This window comes from Typopeltis vanoorti, chromosome 18 (genome assembly GCF_054136105.1).
Source record: "Typopeltis vanoorti isolate ZY-2024b chromosome 18, IOZ_Tvanoo_1.0, whole genome shotgun sequence".
In the NCBI taxonomy this organism is placed as follows: Eukaryota; Metazoa; Arthropoda; class Arachnida; order Uropygi; family Thelyphonidae; genus Typopeltis; species Typopeltis vanoorti.
Genome location: NC_143566.1, coordinates 37,253,753 through 37,274,380, shown reverse-complemented (window position 1 = coordinate 37,274,380; position 20,628 = coordinate 37,253,753). Strand labels below are relative to the sequence as shown.

Genomic DNA, 20,628 nt, shown 5'->3' with positions numbered 1-20,628 from the left:
CTTTGACCCTTAAGCACACACACACACACACACACACACACATATATATATATATATATATATATATATATGCAGCCTTCTTTTAATTCCAGCCTATTAAGCTCCTTTGAAGTGTTGATAGTGGATTTTATGGAGGTCACAACTAAACTTAGGAAGAAATCAACACTAAGGAAGATATAGGCTAATTATTATTCTTATTACACCACCCATGGAGTCAGTATACTGATTGTGGTTGGGTCGGGTCATTCAACTGACAACATTTACTCACATTTATCCATGTAAAAAATTTATCCCTCACACCTCTCTTCACCACGCTCTTACATAGCTTCCAAGAATGGCTTTGTTTTCTTGCCTTCTACTCTTTTTATAATCTCCTCACTAACTTATACATCGCTATCATATCACCTTTTTTCCTCCTATCCACCAAACTCTGCAATCCACATTCCTTTGTCTGCTATCCATAGTCAAAATTCCCTAATCCTGATATTGCCTTAGTTACTTCTCTTTGGACCCTCCAATGTCTCCACATCACAATGAAAACCATATGACCAAATCTGAGCACAATAGTCCAAGTGTGGACTGACCAGTGTTTTATACAATAGCACAACCACCTCCATATCCCTACATTTTAGCATACTTCTTATCATAGTAACACTACGATATGCAGTCTTTGCAACACACTCTGTGCCTTCAGTCTACTGTCAACCGTTGGTCCTAGATCTTGAACGTCATCCACTTCCTGCAGTACAGCACTATCAGTACAGTACACAGTCTTATATTTCTGCACTCCAAATTAATATTAAAACTGATATTAATAAATGAGAATATACTATCTATTCTCATTCTCCCCCAGTTTGCACACCAACTTATGTGGTAATCTATCAAATGCTTTTGTAAGGTCCAAGAATATTACTATATGTGATTCGCTCTTATCTAACACCCTCATTACCTAATCAAAAAATGTAAGTAAATTGCTAAGACAAGATCCACCCATTAGAAATCCATTCTGTCTAGTTATTCTTATAGCTGCATGTATGTAATGTATTCATGCTACTTGAAATAAAATTACTAGTATATGTTTAGTGGCCAGTTGTTCTCTTCATAACATATCATCAAGTAAATTTTTAAATTGACTATCAAAGTTTACATTTTGCAAAAACTACAACAACTATTCTAAGAGGATTGGAGTAATCCAACGTGAATAATTATTTACCTATAATGTTCCAGCATGTCTATTAAATATACTAAAGTACTGAATAATTATCATACCACAGTAGTAATTTCATTCAAAAAAATCAGTTTTTCTCTTGATGTTTATTAACATGCCTATATGATTAGAATAATATTAAATATTTTTATATTTCTGTTCATTTAAATTGTGTCTTTCCAATAGACTGGGAACAGGTGGATAACAAAGCTACTTCTACAAGTAATGGAAATTTACTAATTGTAGAAGATGAACAAGAAATTGGAAAGAGAAAAAGAAAGAAGGATCCAAAGGGGAAAAAACCTGTATCTTCTAAACAAAGTGATATTCTAGATAGCGATCAAAAAAGTTTATCTCTTAGTGAGAGTGAAAATGAAAATTGCAGTGACCAGTCATCTCCAAGCAAGAAGAAAGCAGAATTAAAGGTAAAATTATGTTATTCTGATTATTTCTAGTTTTGAGATAAATATAACACAGTAAACTTGCCAACACATTTCTATAAGTATTTTCCATTAGGATATAGGTGAATGAAAGGGAATTCTGTTTTCTGACTAAGTTCAATAAAAAATGTATAAAAAAAAAATATGTAAATTAGGATAACTAAGAATCAGAAATGGGCGAGGTTAGAGCAAACCAGATAAAATTGTACTAGAGATAACAGCAACTGTAGAGACAATTAGAAGGCAGTGCTGTGCTCTCTCTCTCTCTCTGCAATGTGTACAAGCAAACTGTGCTTGGTGACAGCAATGACATAAATATGGACAAATAGGCAGGAACAGATTGAATGGTTTAAATGACTTGAAAATGAAACATTTAATATTAGTGTATATATTTGTGATCTGTGTATTTTAGTTAAAATTTAACATTGAGATAACTGAAAATCAAACTATCAGTTTTGTTAGGTTGATTTTATGGCTTAAACTTCTAATAAAATGACAACACTGATGCTTCTTCTGACTACCAACTGTAGATTTTAATAGGGATCAAATTTCTTTCTTTGAAGTAGTCAGCATAGTTAGCAGCTTTTTTTTTTTTCTGTCTGACAGTAATATGTCCCAGTGCATCTGGATTAAAAACAGAAAGGATGAACAATTTTTCTTTTACGTATATGTTGTATATGTTCTAAAATTACAGGAAAAATTGGTAATTCAAAAATTTATTTATTTATTATCCCATGGTATTATTACACCAGATCATTCATGTATTTTATATAGCACCTTTTCTGGGTTGTTATAAAGTTCACATTTGGAAATATTCATACAATTTAGTAAATGCATTGGCGATGCTTCCTGAATGTTACAGATTTTGCAGATGGGGAAGACTTTTATGCCATTGCTAAACTTGATTGGTCTTGTGTAGCCAGTCTTGAGGCGAGAGATCATGGTAGTGGCACAGTGATTAAACTTGGAGTTGATGGTAGCTTCTGGTTTTTCTGCTGAATACCAGTGGTGAGTCATGCTTAGAGAATCGTTCTTTTTATGTTTTCTTTTTGAATGGTTTTAAAAAGATAAATCTGTAGTATCACTTAATGTTGCTTCATCTGCAGTTTCATTTCCCTTTAATCCCATACGGGATGGAATCCATTGGAAAATTATTTTGGAATCCTTATGTAGTTTGTTTATGTTTTTTGCTATGTCTCTAAGTATTTCTTGATGGCTGGTGTAGCAGTTCTTAATAGCTTGAAGGGCTGCTAATGAATCTGTGAAAAATATAAATTCCTTTGGGCTTTGTTTATCCAAATGTTGCAGTGCTGTTAATAGCTATTAATTCTGCATGGTATGAGTTGCATCCAATACTGCTAGTTGTTTTTAGTTCTATATTTTGAGAACCATAGATGAGTACTCCACTCCCAGAATTGCCATTTGGATTTTTGGAGCCATCTGTATTGACTCAGGTCCATATTCCATTATTTTTGAAAGAGCTAATGATCTCAAGATTTTTCTAGACTTTTTTTCTCATGTTTTTTTCTTATATTTTCAAAATTGCTAACTATATTTTTCCTGTCTTGATTTGGAGGAAATGTTGGATAGTTGGCTATTTTGTTTGGACAATCCAAGGGAATTTTATTTTCCATGATTTCATGCATTGTTGATTTTTTCTTTATTCTGTTTGTTGGTTGCCAATTTTTAAAAAGTTCACTTGTTCTATGAGGTGCAAGGTTGGCTCTTTTTTCTACAAATTTAGTAAGATTTTCTTGCCACCTAATTTTTAAAGGAACAAGGTTGGATTCGAATTCTGCTATTTTTCCAGGAGTTGTATTCCCTAGTCCACATATGATTCTAGCTGCATTTTTCTGAATTTTTATAAGCTTGTCTAAACTGGTTTGTGATATTTGCATCCAGATAGGTGAAGCATATTCCATTATGGGTCAGATAATAAAGGTGTATGTGACTTTTAAGGTTTTAGCATCAGCTCTCCACTCTTTACCTGAGATACTTTTCATGATATTTAGTTTTCTTTTTGCTCTGACTGCAACATTGTTGATATGTTTATTGAAGCTTAGTGATGGATTCAGAATAATTCCAAGGTATTTGGGGTTTTCATTAAATGTAATTAGTTGACTGTTTAGCTAAATCTTTGGTCTCCACTTTCTGAGGTGATTATTAATGGTAAATACACAAATTTCTGATTTAGTAGGGTTAATTTTGATTTTTGGTTTTCACAGTATGTAGATAAACTTTCAGTTGCTTTGTTTAAGTGACCTTCTGCTGTTTCTAGGTTGTTGTGAGCTGAGAATAGGACCAAGTCATCAGCAAACATAGCTAGCTTTATTTATATTTTTATCTAAGTTCTTTAAGCAGATGGAAAAAAGGAGTGGACTCAAAATGCTGCCTTGAGGGAGTCCCTGTCTTATTTTCACTTTCTTGGAAAAGGTATTATTTATCTAACTCGAATTGTTCTATTTCTTAGAAAGTCATAGATCCAGTTTAGAACTTTCGCTTCTATTCCAATATGACAAAGTTTGGAAAAAGTTTCTGCCTCGAGGTATTTGCGATCTCCCTGTTTCAAAGGCATTGCTAAAATCTATAAAAGCTGCAATGGTGGATTTGGTAAGTTTGGTCTGGAAGTTCTGGGTTAAGTAGAAAAGTTGAGTGATTTCTTCTAAAGGCAACCTGAAAATGTGGTAGTATACTATTTTTGTTTAGATAGTAATTCAAATGTTGGAGTATCGTTTTTTTCCATCAATTTGCCTGGAATTGAAGTCAGTGAAATTGGTCTAACTTCCTGGTTGGTCTTGAGGTTTATTAGGCTTTAAGATTGGTGTGATTGTGGCTGTCTTACAGTCTTTTGGAGCTTTTCCTTGTTTTAGGCTATTATTGTATAGGCAAAGTAGCCAATCTAGGGAAGGAAGATGTTTAATCATAATTCCTTGTATGTTATCTGTTCCACATGATTTCTTTATAAGATTGGTGTGATTGTGGCTGTCTTCCAGTCTTTTGGGGCTTTTCCTTGTTTTAGGCTATTATTGTATAGGCAAAGTAGCCAATCTAGGGAAGGAAGATGTTTAATCATAATTCCTTGTATGTTATCTGTTCCACATGATTTCTTTATATCTAGTCTCTCCAAGGCATCTCTCAATCAGAGATTGTAAATGGATCCCAGAATAATTTGTTTTTATTTTCTGGGGAATTTGCAGCGTTTTTCTGCTGTCGAGCCTGTTTTGATATTTGATGAGCTTTCCTAGTATTCATCTATAGTTTGCTTATATTTTGAAAATGAAAGGCTGAGGTATTTGCGATCTCCCTGTCTCCAATTTTAATATTTCCACCTGGATCTTTTAGCGTGTTAGTCTCACTTGCCTTTGGTAGTTCTCTTTGTAAATTAGCAGTCATTTTCCAAAGTTTGGTATCTGAAGTGTTTGGATTTAAGTTGTGGCAAAATTCTTGCCGCTTAGTTCTTTGTAAGATATTATATTTTTGTTTAATTTCAGCATTTATCTTGTTATACTCGATCCTGGTTTCTGGAGAGCTTCCAATTTTTAAGATGTTAAATAATTCATTTCATTTAGTTATTTTACTGGCAAGTTCCTGGTGAACCTTCGTGTAGCTGAAATAACTTTTCTCCTGTAGCCCTTTGGGATACTTTTCTTTGCTGCATTTAGAATACAGCAAATGCTTTGCTGCATTCTTCCAAGTTATGAGTCTTTGTCTAAGTCATCATAGTATGTGTGATCTTTCAGTATTTTACTTACTTCCTCCTTGTATTTCTCCCAATTTGCCTTCTGGAAGTTCCAATGATATTTTCTTTTTTGAGTAGGTCTAGTCATTTTTGGGTTCAGATTAATTAATATTGGGGTATGGTCGCTTCCTACTGGTTCCAAAACAGACCAAATAACTTTGTCGTGAAGATCTGGAGACACCGCAGTAATATCTAGGGCATCTTTTGTACCATAAGAATGAGACAAATAAGTGGATTCTCCACTGTTGGGAGTTATTAGTCCTGTTTCGTCTAAGAAATTACTCAGGTTTTCTCCTCTTGGGTTTATTTCCTCAAAACCCCGTAACAGGTATTTGCTATTCATGTCTCCTAAGATAATGAAGTTTTCTTCAAGTCACTGAGCCCAACACATTAATAGAAAGATGGAGATATTAATATTGATATGTACCTTTCCTCTGAACTCATCCATAGTATTCTTTACTCTTTAAATTTAAAGTATTAGAGAAGTTATAATTAGAAATTTTACATACTCTTTAGGCAGTCGAAGTTTCTCTTTCATGCCACCATGTTCACTGAAATGGCCCAAAAAGATCATGTTAAGGCATCCAATTCATGCTATAGATTTTTAACTTTTCATGTGTGGGATTGTCATAAACATTAAATTGGGAAGAGAGGGGAAAATTTCTCAAGGAATAAGTTAAAAAATATTTCACTTAACTGCTTTGTTTTATGAATATCATACATGAGAGATTACAACACCTATAGAACACTGGTGCCATGTGTAGATAAGGGTTATGGGACAAGGAACACTTTCTTTCTTTTTTTTTAACATAATCAGATTCCTATTATGTGTCTTCAACAGGTATGCAGAATATTATGTGAGTACTAATGAAAAATTGACATTGTTACTAAATTCCTATCAACAGTTTTCATCCAAATTAATCTGCTATTGGTCAGGACTCCAAAATATTGTCACATCTTATATTTGTCTTCTAAGGCACTACTTGCTGTATCAGTTCATCTTGGTCTCCTTCTGGGTGTTCTTTTTGTCATCCTTGCACAAAACACCTGCTTTTCTAACTTTCCCCCTCTCATTCTGTTTAAGTGACCATACCACCTGAGATTAGCTGTGCTCACATATTCCTAAGTGCTAACAATATTAAGTTCCTTTCTAATACCCTCATTTTTAATATGATTCTGCCATTGATGTCATCTGTTCACTTTCCTAATTTTTCTCTGAACTCTTATGTGTGGTTTCAGTCTTTGATCAATTGTTTTGTTTCTAATCCAATATCTAAGATGCATAAGTTAAAATCAGTTTGAACATCATCTTGTGCATAGCTACTTTAGTTTAGATGTATACATGACAGTGTATTAGTCAAATTTAGAGAAATGACAAATTTCTCTTATTCCATATACAGGCATACCCTGGTCATATGAAACATTAGGCTCCAAATCATTGTTGTTGTTCTTTTCACACTTTTAGACATATGTAATAGGTCAACAACATTTTTCATCAGGCATATATAGTTATCTGAATAACCAACTTAAATAAAGCAAATTTAGAATAATTCTTGTAACAAAAAAGCTAGAAATGAAAAATTATTGAATGAAGGGAACATGCTGGTTAGTTTGGTCACCTCTCCACACCATTCAGTTTTTCCATTTTGTCATTAAGATAGTCACAGTTACAGATTTACCATCATCACTAAATTTAGCAAATTTAATCTTAGTATCTAATGTAATAGATTTACAGGTCTTTTGCTTTTCAATGGAAGGAATAGTATCCTTACTTTGAATTTTATCTGCCATTATCAACAGCAATAAATAGTTATAAAATTTATAGTCCACACCAAAACATAAGATATGCAGTAACTGATGATATAAACAGAATATCTACAAAACTGTGTAACTTCAAATCAGCAGAACCATTGTATGAGCATAGGAAGCATCTATAAATGAGTATTGGTTATAATTTAAAATCATTGTATGAGCAAATTGTCATAAAATGGGAACTTACTATATATTTATTCAGTTGACATTCTGTCATATCCACTTTGCTAATTCTGTAAATCTATTTCCATATTTAATTTGCCATGTTTGCTAAAAATTGTTAAAATAGCTGAAATGATTACCTGTTCTGTAGATTCTGTATTCAGAATGCAGCAGATGTTGTCAATGTTCCTGCCTATTTTCATACCAAATTTGTTACAGCAGTTATTTAGAGACTTGTACTGGATTTATTTAAGAGATTAATATTATCAGCATAAAGTTTAAATAGTTCAGATTAACATCTTATAATGCCATTTTCCTATTCATAATGTGATCCATATAGATCAGTGTTTCTCAACGTTTTTTGGATCATGCTCCACTCCAACGTCTCAAAGATTTTCATGCCCCCCCTCTAGCATAATAGTCAGCGAAGTTCTGAAAAAGTATAATATAAATATGTACACGTACATTTTCTAATTGTCCCCCCCCCTGTGGGGCGTATGCTCAACGTTGAGAAACACTGATATAGATGAATAGCAGTAGAAGTAATGTGCACCTTTGTGTCACCTGATTTTACATCAAACCATATACCTGTAATTCCTTCAGTTCTAATTGCTGGCCTACAGCTCAGAGGTCAACTGTGTCCTTCGATATAATGTCTCCTTTACACCATATAATTGTACCCATTTGAACAGCTTTTCTCTTAGCACCTGATCTATAAAGCTTAAAATACAAATGTATGATTTCTGAATTGTTTGTTTTAAAGTAAAAATCTGATTCTACCAATCTAATCTATTTGGCCTGAACTCAGTTTATTCTTCTAAGATTTCTTTGCATAATTTTTTTGGTCTTTTCTCAAGTATGCTTGCATAAACCTTACTTGGAGCACTCATCAGGGAAATTCCTTTATAACTTTCACATTATTTTAATACTCTTTTTTTTTTTTTTTTTTTTATAGATGGGCATTCTACAAGATCTACTTCAGTTATCTGGAATGTGGTCTTCTGAATTATGTAATGCAGCCACTGTAAAACATTTCAACCTTCATCTTTGAGCATTCCTGGTTGAACTACATTTACTCTGGTTGCCTTTCACATTTCAGGTTTTTGATGGTTTTACTACTGCTGTTCTGTCACATCTTGACAAAATATCTTTATTTTCAGTTTTCATGTCACCTTTATCTCAATTCTTTTTACAATACTTTCCTTCATTTCTAGGGAACCAATGATAAGATATATGTACACAGGAAGCATGTCAACTGAGAGTAGGCATAAAGTCCCAAATATTGCACCCTTCCCCAGTGGACTAAATTGGGTGTCCTTGATTGTTGGGCTAAAGTAAGGAGGATGATAGTTTCCCAAATTTGGGACAGTTTCTTAATGCAGAAGTAGATTCGAAGAAAAGTCTTTCATATTTATATTTTCTGTGATGGAGTAAAATGGCTTTCTTCCAGTATATTCTTTGGTAGGTGTCTAAAGCATGGTCAGCAAGTCCTGAGTGGTTGTAGTGATGGAAATGGATGCAATTCTAATGTTGGCTGTCCTAACTGTTTGGCATAGTAGGATAGTTTACAACTACAAGGGCCCTTATAAATTATTCTACTATGGCCAAACAGGTAGGACAGCCATATAGTCCTTATGTTCAGAATTGCTGAATATAAGGGCTATATCTATTTCCATCACTACAGCCACTCAGGATTTGTTGACCATGCTTTAGACACCTGCCAAAGAATATGCTGGAAGAAAGCCATTTTATTCCATTGCAGCAAATATAAATATGAAAGACTTCCTTGACTCTATTTCTGCCTTATGAAACTGCCCCAAATTTGAGGTCTTATCCTCTATATTTCAGCCAAACAGCCAAGGATGCCCAATTTAGCTTACTAGGATGCACTATTTAGGACTTTAGGCCTACTCTCAGTTGACATGCTTCATCTTCGTCACTTTGTTTCGTGCTTGCATGCACGCATCTTATTATATTGCGTTTCCTGACAATGGCAATTTGACTTTGCAGAAATACTGGAAGTATTAATTAAATTTATTTTAGTTAATATTAGTCTACATTGTAATTTCTTTAAAAAATACAGTTACGAATAGCCAACATATAAGCCTTACTACCAGAAAGGTCGTTCTTATAGAGCAGCTTTGTTGTTTTATCATAATCATTAAAATAAAAAATCCTTAACCTAATTATGGTATGAATGTACTATAGGTTTATAAATAAATTTTTCATGGGTGGAAGCCACATAAAAAAAATAAAGTAAATTGCTTAAGGAAGATCTTTCCTTTTACAAACCAGTGCTGATCTTCCATTTGATAAATTGGCATATTATTGTTTACAATTTTAATTAGGTTTGCAAAAAAATATTGCTTATTTAAGAAACATGACAATACAGTTGACTCTTACTATATGAAACACTGTTATAACAAACTCATTCACTATAACAATGTAATAAAATGTTCTAACCAAAGCCTCATAGGCATTGCTAAAGAAAATTCACCATACCAAACTATCCAATATAGCCAACTATTGCTTAGGTCCTTTATGAGTTTTTTACATGTCATTCAGTTCAAAAAAAAAAAAAAAGTGCCTCTTTCTGCATTGTTAAAAAATTATTTGATCAAAGTATCAGAACAATGTTATGAACCATGAAGATGTTTTACCATGAAATATTTATTTCTCACCAGTGAAGATTATCATACCTTTTATGTGATTTTCAGTTGTGGGCATGACATGTAATTGTCTTCTAACTTAATGTTGTTTAAAATGCATTTTGTTTAGTTTTGCTATTGCAAAAAATAGGCAGTTTTGTGTGTAATATTTAAATAATTTTTTTTGATGCTGGAAAAACATGTTTAGTATTTAAAATATAAGATTTGTATGTGATAATTTTTTTTTTTCTCTCTTCTCTAGAATGACAGTCAAGTTGCTGATGATTTGAAGTGTCCTATCTGTGCAAAACAACTTGATACCACACATTCCTTCACTGTTCATATCAGACATCACCATCCAAATAATCATTCTCATACGTGTCGCATCTGTGGAAAGACCCTTAGTTCTGCCAGTTCATTAGATCGTCATATGTTGGTTCATTCTGGAGAACGTCCTTTCAAATGTAAAGTGTGTAAAATGGCATTTACTACTAATGGTAACATGCACAGACATATGCGTACTCATGGTGATACTGAAGACACATTTCCTTCAAAATATAGTAAAGAATCTAAATCAAAGAAGAGAAAAGCTGTAGATATAGAATCTAGCCCAGTTTCTTCTCCCGAAAAATTGGAGAGAAAGGATAGCGAGGGGCATTCTTCCCAAGATATAAGTTTATCAGAATCTTTGAAACAAGGTGATGATGATGAAGAAGTTTCCTGTCCTGTTTGTGGCAAAGTTCTTTATAATACAGACCTTAAATATCACATGGAAAGTCATCCAAACAATCCAATAAGATGTTTTGAATGTGAAACCATTTTTGATAATCATGATGCATATAAAGTTCACACCTGTGCTTCGAAAGAGGAAAATGAACATTCTGATGCCATCGGGTTTCAAGATTTGACATTTCTTGAATTTACTTCGGTGAAGTTTCCTTTAATAGCAAAATTTATTTGTGAGAATAACGCTAGACGTCCAAGTAGTGCCTTTCACAATTTTGAATGTGATAAATGCAAGAAAGCTTTTCCTTGTTCTAGTGCTCTTAATTTGCACACAATTAATCACACTGATAAAATAGGTACTTGTTGCTTAACTTGCAAATGTGAATTTTATACATCCACTTCACTGCAGATACATCAATTCAAACACAGATCTCCTGAACATTGTTTAGATCCTTTAGAAATAAAAAGTATTGAAAAAGAGTCTCAGTACAAGTGTTCACAAAAAGAAGATTATTTTGCCTTACTTGGATTACATAAAAAGGAATTGCAGCTATTACCTCTCAAGAGACAAAATGTGGAAGAAAATTTTGAAAGTTTCTCTTATTTTGTTCATGGAAAACCTCAGACTGACAAAATGCAAGAAACCATTACAGAAAATAGTACTGATTTTGCAGATATTCAGTCAATTATATCATTAACTTCAAAAGCCCCACTGCTTCCAAGTGGTCAGTCATCTCCAGTAGCTGCATCACCTGCTTCTCCACCAAAAGTATCAACTAGCATTATGCCAGATTCACCTTGTGTTGCAGAATCTGCTAATGCTAGTCCAGAAACTCCATCCAGAGAAGATTATGATGAAGCAGCTTTATTAACAAAAGGTGCTGAAGAGCCAGAAATTAATACAGATGTTCAGAGTGAATTAAATAGTGAACTTACATGTAGCATTTGCAACATGTCATTTAAAAATGAGACAGCTATGAAAAGGCATACTCGATCACACACTCAAGGTGGCATGGCTTATTCCTGTAGTCTCTGTTCCTATACTAGTTTAGATAGAAGTACTCTCATTCGTCATCTTCGTACCCACAATGGGGAAAGGCCATTTCAATGCACAATTTGTAATTATGCTTTCACAACAAAAGCAAATTGTGAAAGACATGTACGTAAGCGTCATAATAAAGTAATAAAATCCGATATACGTAGTGCTATGAGGTATAATCCTAACATGTCCGAGACAAAAACATCAGAGTCTGTTTCTCCTGAAATTGGAAGTTTTGAAACTGTGTGCAAATACTGCAATGTGGACTTCAAATTCAATCGTGTTCTACGTCACCATTTACGTTCTCTTCACAACAGCTGTCACCGGAAGCCATTTTTCTGTTCAGTTTGTAAATTGGGATTTTCTACCAAAAATAACTGCATTAGACATGTTATGAGACAACATCCACATTTAAAAGAAAAAGTTAAAGAACTAGTTGTAGCAAATGCCATAAGTGACCTTTCAGATCAAGAGTATTTGCATTTCTCTGATGAAAATTCAATAAAAGATGGTAAAGACGAACAAGATGTTGGAGAACAGAATGAACAACCCCTCAATCTTACTATTAAGGAAGATGGGGTAAATTCCATAAATGAATCAGAAGATAGTCAGCTGAGTAATATAGATGATATTGTAAATGCTGCTAGAAGTCTTGTGAGCCTCTCACAGCTTCCTCCTCCTCAAGAAATTCCTTTAGATTTAGCAGTTCATGCACTGGATCTCACTGTAAGAGCAGATATTCCACAAAGTACTCCTGTACTAGAATCTAGGCCTGTAAGTATATTTAGTGTATATAGAAGTACACCACCACAAAGTATTAGTCCTAATGTTTTAGATTTTGCATCAGGAGATTCTTCTAGCCACCTGTCTCCAATGGATACAGCACTTAACTTTTCACTATCATCTCCAAATATAATTGCTGAAACTTCAACAGGTACCACACAACTTTTGCCATATTGTACAAATAGCAGTCAATTGCCACAACGCAATAATAGGTGTTTTAATTGTAAATACTGTGCAGCTGGATTTACCTTGAAGTCAAACATGGAAAGGCACATCAAAAGAAAACATCCAGAATTTGCAAGACCAACTCGTAGTCGTAATTTCATTCCAACTCTGTCTTTGAATAAAATCCAGAAACAGAATATACAGACTCTGTCTACCAAAACAAGAGATGCCTTACTAGTTGTACTAAACAGTAAAGCTAACTTAAATTCTACACCGCAAAGAAAGGATACTACTTCTGAAGGTGAAGTTAGTGATAAAGATTTGAATGTATTACTTTTCCCTTCAGATAAAGAAAAAGCAGTCTCTACACAAAATCTGGAAGGTCACCAGTCCTCTACAAGTGGTAATCAAACTGACAACTGTGAAATTAGTGATGAATCTAGTAGCAAAAATAAAACATCAGACCCTGAACCACCAACAGATCTTGCAAGTGTGTCTTCTGTTATTGACACTGTGAATTCACAAGGGTTTAAGCAGTATCTATATGAAGCTCGAAATACTGATAAAAGTTCTGATAGAGAAGTTGAGCAAAATGATGATAAGTCAACCGATGAAAGTTCTACATCAACTGTGCCTTTAGCAAGCAATAATATGTTACGAAAAAGTTCTTATGCTAAGTCATCTAAAAGCGTTGTTTGTCCTTTCTGTCGCAGAAAATTTCCATGGTCCAGTTCTTTAAGAAGACATATTTTAACTCATACTGGACAAAAGCCATATAAATGCCCACAGTGCCCAATTTATTTTACTACAAAATCAAACTGTGAGAGACACCGATCACGTAAGCATGTTGCAAGTGCTGATACTGCAATTACACGAAGTGTACCAGAACGTCCATATAAATGTAATCTTTGTTCAAGCAGTTCATTCTCTACACAAGGCAATCTAAAAAAGCATTTTTATCTTAGACATTGGACCAAAACTGGTTCAGGAAAAGTTTCTTACATTTCTGAATATCTTTCCACCAAAGATAAATTGGAAAGCAATCTAGGTGAAAATGCAATAAAAGATATAATTTCTGAATCAGCAGAAGAATCAGATATGTCAAATCACATTTCCAGTAAAGATGTGGAAAATGTATCAGGACATTCTCAAGATACACTTTTAGGGACTCATAGTGGACAGCAAACAGAACTTCCATACAGATGTCATCTTTGCGAAGAATCATATGCCAAACGTCAGGATTGCTTGGAGCATCTTGAAAAATATCATTCATCAGAGTATCAAATGCTGATAAGTAAGGGTGCATTAGAACACATTGCATCTGACCAAGAGGGCATATCCTCTCCTGTAATTCTAAATACTGCAAATAATGATGACGACACAGATTCCTCTAAAAGTAAATATATGGAATACTCCCAGCGAAAAGTTATATGCGCTTTTTGTTGTAGACGATTTTGGTCAGCTGAAGATTTGAGGCGTCATATGAGAACTCACTCAGGAGAACGGCCTTTTTCTTGTGATATTTGTCACAAAAAGTTTACTCTTAAGCATAGTATGATTAGACACCAGCGCAAACATACCGAAGGGCCTCAACAAGATAGCACAGACGAAGAGTGCAATACAAATGAACTGCTTCAGTCAAAAAAAAATAAATGCCATAATTCATTACTATATTTAATGAAAGAAGATGGTTTGCAAATTAATTCTTCTTGGAACAACAAAAAAAAGATGCAATCAAAATATTCGTTAAATGTCAGCAAATGTAGTGAACAGCTTCAAAGGGACCAAGATGATAATAGTGACTTGATTGAAAATTTATTGGGTATTCATGATTCCAAGTTGATTAATGAAATGCTTGATTCACCTGATTCTGCAGCCCGCCTTTTAGGGGTAAAAGAAGTGTAATATATATATATATATATTATATATATATATATATATATGTATGCTTATTAGAAATGTAATATTAATTTTTAGATGAACATATATTTCTTAGCTAACATGTTTTGATAAATTATTTCTCAGGGAACCCATGAAAATGTACTGTATCTATGCACCAGTTTTATGTACTGTGAACACTTCTTTATGCACTATATACATAATTATTGTATTCCAGACTATGCACTGCATATATTCATTCCATCCTCCACATATTCTGTTCAAGTTAGGGAGAAACGTGTGGATGTTTTAAGTATGGCTATTATTTGTACCTATTTAAGCGAACAGTTATTTGCAGTACATGTATTGCAAAGCATTATCTGTCCAAATACTTAACTTTTTTTTTAACTTTGGCAAACCTCCAGGAGGGAAAAAATACAAGGAAAGAAATGTGTACTAAATTTTGATATTGTAAAACAGGTTAAAGTGTGTTGAATTTTTGGCAAATTGACAAACCAAAATATTTGATTTGACTTACTTTTGATAAATTTGAAATTTAAGTTTAGTGAGCATGTTTTAAACTATTGAGTTGTTCGTGCTTGAGACTGGTACTTTTATGAATTCAGTTTTTTCTTAGTATAGTCAACTCTCATTATAGTGAACTCATTGGAACTACACAGATAGTTTGCTATAGTGAATTTCTTTTGGAACAGCATTGAGGATTTAATGATTTTTCTGTAGTTTGCAGTAAAGAGTAAGTTTGTTAACTGTGTGATATAGTGAGAGTTGACTATACCGTTATTAACAAACTTACTGTATTTTTGCTTGGAACTGTTTTTATTAATCAGTTACATATAAAAAATTAAAATATTTGTAATTAGAATTGTTTTATGAATCCTCAGCCTGTACATTATAAGGTTAGACATTGTACTCTCGCTATAGTGAACTTGTAGGGAATAATTTGTTATAGTGAATAGTCAGCTGTAGCAAATTTCCTTTAGGACAACATTATTCCTAGCTAGGGTTTTTTTTTTTTTGTAACAGTCAGTGAGTTTGTTCTAATGGTGTTTGCTATATTGAGAACTGACTATGAGTGGCTTAATAGTATGCCAGAGATTGTCACCTTCTGTGAATTCTATTTGGTGCAAATGTTATTTTAGGTATTTAATAATTAGCAGTTATACAAATTATGAGAGTTGAACATGTTTTGATGCGCTATCATAATCACTTAGTTAATAAACACTTGTAAGGACCCTTCCTTATTGAAGCAAGAGATTAGTGTGTTCAAGCATCGACACTGCTAATGGAGTTACGTCTGGTAGAGTTGTTGATCGATTATATTTTTAAAAATTATGATTTAATGCATGATGCTGATTTGTAAAGCAGTAATGTAAATATTTCATAAAGCATAATCGAACATCCTTGTTAGCTTATGAATCAGTTATCTGAATAAACTTACATTACTTGAATTATAAATTATCTAACAGTTATTGCTTGTATCATCTCAACATATCACAATGTTATTTAATGAGTATTTTGTGACTTTTACAAACTGTAAACCATTTGGTGCCTTAGTGTAAAATGAAGTTAGGTTCTTATATGTTACTTAAATGGTTATTTTTTATTAATAGTTGTAGTCTCTGGGGGAAAGGTGTCTTCTTTTAGAAGAAATACACATAATAAAATGTTAAGATGATTTATATGCACTGCTAAGCCGTCCAAGTTTGCACCTGTAGATAACTTGTATCTATTAGAAAAATATTTGGTTGGAAAAGATAGTATGTTGCTAGTAGCAGTAGTATGTTTTTGGCAATCTTTCCACCATTGTTAAAACATGTAAATTTTTATGAAACTAGTCTATTCCAACTTCAAACTGTACATATGTGACTATTGGAAATATATTTATATACACACATGCTGCAGCTATATGTGGTGCAAGTTAGTTACCTGGAAAGATTCCTTAAGTGGACAATAGTCTATGCTCTCCTCACTGTGATTAAATCTACGGAGATCATTTATGTATTATAATTTTTGATGAAGTGTACTTGAAATGTACACATCTGTGTGATTTCATTCCATTTGTTAATCTTAAATTTTTATTTGTATATTTGTGACTCATGTATTAAAGACCATATTTCAGAAAATTTGCTTTGATTTCTTATGTACCTCACATTTTGAAATTTAACCCATTGTTAAGTTCTTTGAGCACTTTCTTGTACAGAACTATATTAGTATGTTAGCAACCAAGAAACAAAGTAAACAATTTATGCCAGAGGATGCAATCTTAAATTCATTTTGTGTACTTTACAGCATGCATTCCTACAATATGACCACTGACAGATCATCTTGTTATTCACGAGATAGCATACTGTTCTCTAACAGACTTATTGGAAATTTAATTTTCACTGTGGATATAGATGTTTTTGAATATCTTTAGGTGGTAGAGGGCAATGAATTTCATTGTCCAATGTGAAACTACCACTCTACTTGTTAGCAGCTTGAAAAAGTTCTGTGTTTGATTTAGAACAGTTTCCGATTATTATTTTTAATAATTGAGATAAAAAAATAAATAAAAAATGTGAATCCCAACCACAAAAGGTGGTTGGGATTCACATTTTCTGGGACCCACCATGGATTGGCTAATATGAAAACATGGAACTTTATTTCAAGACACTTCAGACCACTACCTTGCTTACTGCAGAGTGGATAACCTATCAACCTGACTAACTATGCTGGCATCTAACCCTTAGTGTCCCCACAGTACTAATCTTAATGTACCAGACTGCCTCCTTCTGGCAGGAACTGGGTATCTTCAAATTGCTAAGATGCCTACTATGCTTGTTTTTTTTTCTTCTCTGTTGAAGAGAAACATCTTGCCTTCTGTGAAGCCTCATTAGCTACAGAAAATAGCACACATCAATGAGGTTTTGGCAGAGGTTCTGCCAAAACCTCATTGATGTGAGCCTCTTAGGTAGACAACAGCTGCAATCAGATCACATTATAAATTACTATCCTACAGAGAACTAGTGATTTGATTGTGGACATCTATGTTAGAAGATCCCATAAGAGTAGGTAATACCCACACTTCCTGTTCCATCAATACTCATTTCAAGAGAGACATATGGCCAGTAAAATTCTGTTTTCTTCAAGCATGCCAAACAAAATCTTGTGATCAGCTTCCCTGCCTCAATACAGTCACAGGATATTAAAGAATATTGCTAGATTGTCATTGAGTGATGTATCTATTACAGTAAAGCTGAATTATTATTTGGAGATGGAATTTTCCAGGCAACGTCCTCCTTCCCAATTAATACAATATCACCATCTATTTGATTCAAGTGAAAAGAGAAAACATCTTTTTATCCAAATACAAGCATTGCACTGTGGGTCTTTTGGCACCTAATAGTCGGATCCATTTTTTAACACCAAAACAGAAAATTAGAGAGTAGGTGAAGAAGACAGTTTCAGTGTGTAACTGAAGTGGATGTGTAGCTACCAGAGGCACTCTTTGTCCGTGGCATTGGTATACATATTTTTAAAGACTCTCTTCTAATCACATCCACAGGTTCACAACTTATTTTAATAATGACAATTAAAGGGTTAAGAAGCATAATGGCACCTTTAAAACAAACCATACAGATTAAAAATAGAGAAATGGGCAACAGCTTGCTATACTTCTTTAAAAAAAAAATTCCTTCAGTTGATGTAATCCCTCTTTACTGGAGCAACTGCCCCAGTAAAGAGGGATTACATATAACTCATATAAATAACATTATGAAAGGTACCGTAATTCCTTGTAAAAGGCTGCAAAGAATATGATTTAATAAAGTTGAAAGGAGAAAGTGAAGGATTTTATAAGATGCTGTGCCTCATAATAAAATACACCCAATTGATTAGTCAGAGACTTGAATGTAAGGAGGCAATGAAAATAGGGTTAAGAAGCACAATTGCACCTTTAAAACAAACCATACACATCAAAAATAAAGAAATGAGCAACAGCTTGCATTTTCATTGCCTCCTTACATTAAAATAGGAAAATGGTTCCATGATGGGAAACTGAGAAAACTGTCTTAATGGAAAAAAAAATCATATTTTGCATATTATAACAACTAAAGAAAATAATGCAGAGCTTTAGACATAAAGATGCCCATAAATTTACCTGGACAGCTAGAGAAATCCAACATCAATGAATGACTATGATTAATAAGTTAGTAAAATTAATAAACGATAATGAAATGAGTGTGAATATAGAATCTGTTACTACAAACAGAAGAAAAAGAATTTATATCAAGAAAACAAACAAATCCTTAGAATAGAATGGAAAAAATAAGAAAAGAATACAAAAGGAAAAAAATCTAACACATTCCTTCTTTCTCATCTCAAAACCACATCTTGTCTGTCTTATGTAGGCTAAGTCACATTCCTATAGACTCCTGAGTGTTTGTAGTTATCTATTTTTATGTGCTTTGTATGTACCTTTTAAAAACTGTGAAGACGCCACCAGTTGTTGTGAGCAAAAGTAGTTAGTGCAAGTTTTTAAATTGCTACAACTACTAAAAAATCATGTGTAATCCTCCTTAAATATGGATGTGTTAAACTTCTCAAAATATAAGGAGAAACATTCATAATTAGGCATCCTGTATTACAACCTAGGCTTCCAACGAGCACCTAGAGGGTACCCTTCTTAGTTAGCACTCTAGACTTTAGTCTACTTAGTTTCACATTACTTTGTATTGCTTGTGTATATAACATAATTTATATTACACTCCCTGATGATGAGACAAAATACTGAAAGCATTAAACAGTTGGTTACATGGTAGGATAGGATATCACCTTGCTGGTTGAAAAATGGATACACTAACCAACATTGAACTGATTTGGCCAACCAGGTTATTGCCTGGTTGGCCAAATCAGTTCAATGTTGCCAAGCGTCAAGTCATGCACTCTGGCCAGAGAAGATGCAACATGAATTTTGCTTCAGGTAATGGAGGAGGCAAGAAATCTAGGTATTTTGGTGGATAGGGAACTGTAACTCAGAGGACATATTCCAAGAGTTGTAATAGTTACTCAGAAAATTGCTACTGTAATAATAACAATGATAAGTAAGGATGTGATAGTTCCACTGTATAAGGAAATAATCAGGCCATATCTGGATTCTATGTACAGATATAGTCAACCTGGATATATATATATATATATATATATATATATATATATATATATATATATATATATGGCTGATAAACATTTAGAATATAGAAGTGGCTAAGGATAGCCTTGGGAATGTTGAGTATGAAGAGAGATTAAGGGAATGTGCTCTGCAAACTTGACAGATAGAAGGAGACGAAGTTATAAGCTGTAACAGGCAGCCCGGTTGGTCAAGTGATTAGTATATCTGCTCTCTGCCAACATATCACTATCAAATTTCATTGATGTTTTGTGAATGTCTTTAGGTGGTTGATGAATTTCATTGCCTAGTGTGAGATCACCACTCGGCTTACTCAACACCTTAAGTGGTTTGAAAAAAAGTTCCACATTTGGCAGTACTAATACTACTGGCTGACAACATTTCATTGGTAAGATTCACATTATAAAAAAAACTATCCCACACTAAATTAATCAAACTGTTACCTAACTCCCAGACACAACTCCTTGTTGTGCCTCCACCCACATGCTGAAAAATAATTCCTATAAAATCTAACTTAATTATAGCCAGCATATGTCATTAAAAAAAAAAGTAAATAGCTGATTGAAATTTAGATTTTCAGGATAGGATTTGAATCCAAGTTTTTTCAATCAAAAGGCATCTGTTTTGAACAACACTCTGGAGGTATTGTGTAACCATTGATGACTGTAAAATGCTTATTTGTATAGTAACATACTGATGCTTTTATTATGCATCAGTTCAGTAGATCTCATTCTTTTCTTTTTATAGGAAACCCACCCACACAGGCAAATATATTACGTAACAACCACAAACCTTCAACAATAAAGTATCAAAAAACTAAGTAATAGGGCCAGAAACATTC

The 20,628-nt window shown here is 33.5% G+C and overlaps 1 protein-coding gene across 2 annotated transcripts in view; it reads left to right on the top strand.

Annotated features, from left to right (window-relative positions):
* LOC150096596 (ras-responsive element-binding protein 1-like) overlaps nt 1-16,733 on the top strand; it is a 37,204-nt gene extending 20,471 nt beyond the window's left edge. For both annotated transcript variants that reach the window (XM_090408314.1, XM_090408315.1), the window contains exons 3-4: nt 1,394-1,632; nt 10,271-16,733. In XM_090408314.1, coding sequence (XP_090264440.1) covers nt 1,394-1,632; nt 10,271-14,626 — 4,595 coding nt within the window. In that variant the 3' untranslated portion in view covers nt 14,627-16,733. The remainder of the gene's footprint in view (nt 1-1,393; nt 1,633-10,270) is intronic.
* Nucleotides 16,734-20,628: the final 3,895 nt, after the last annotated feature.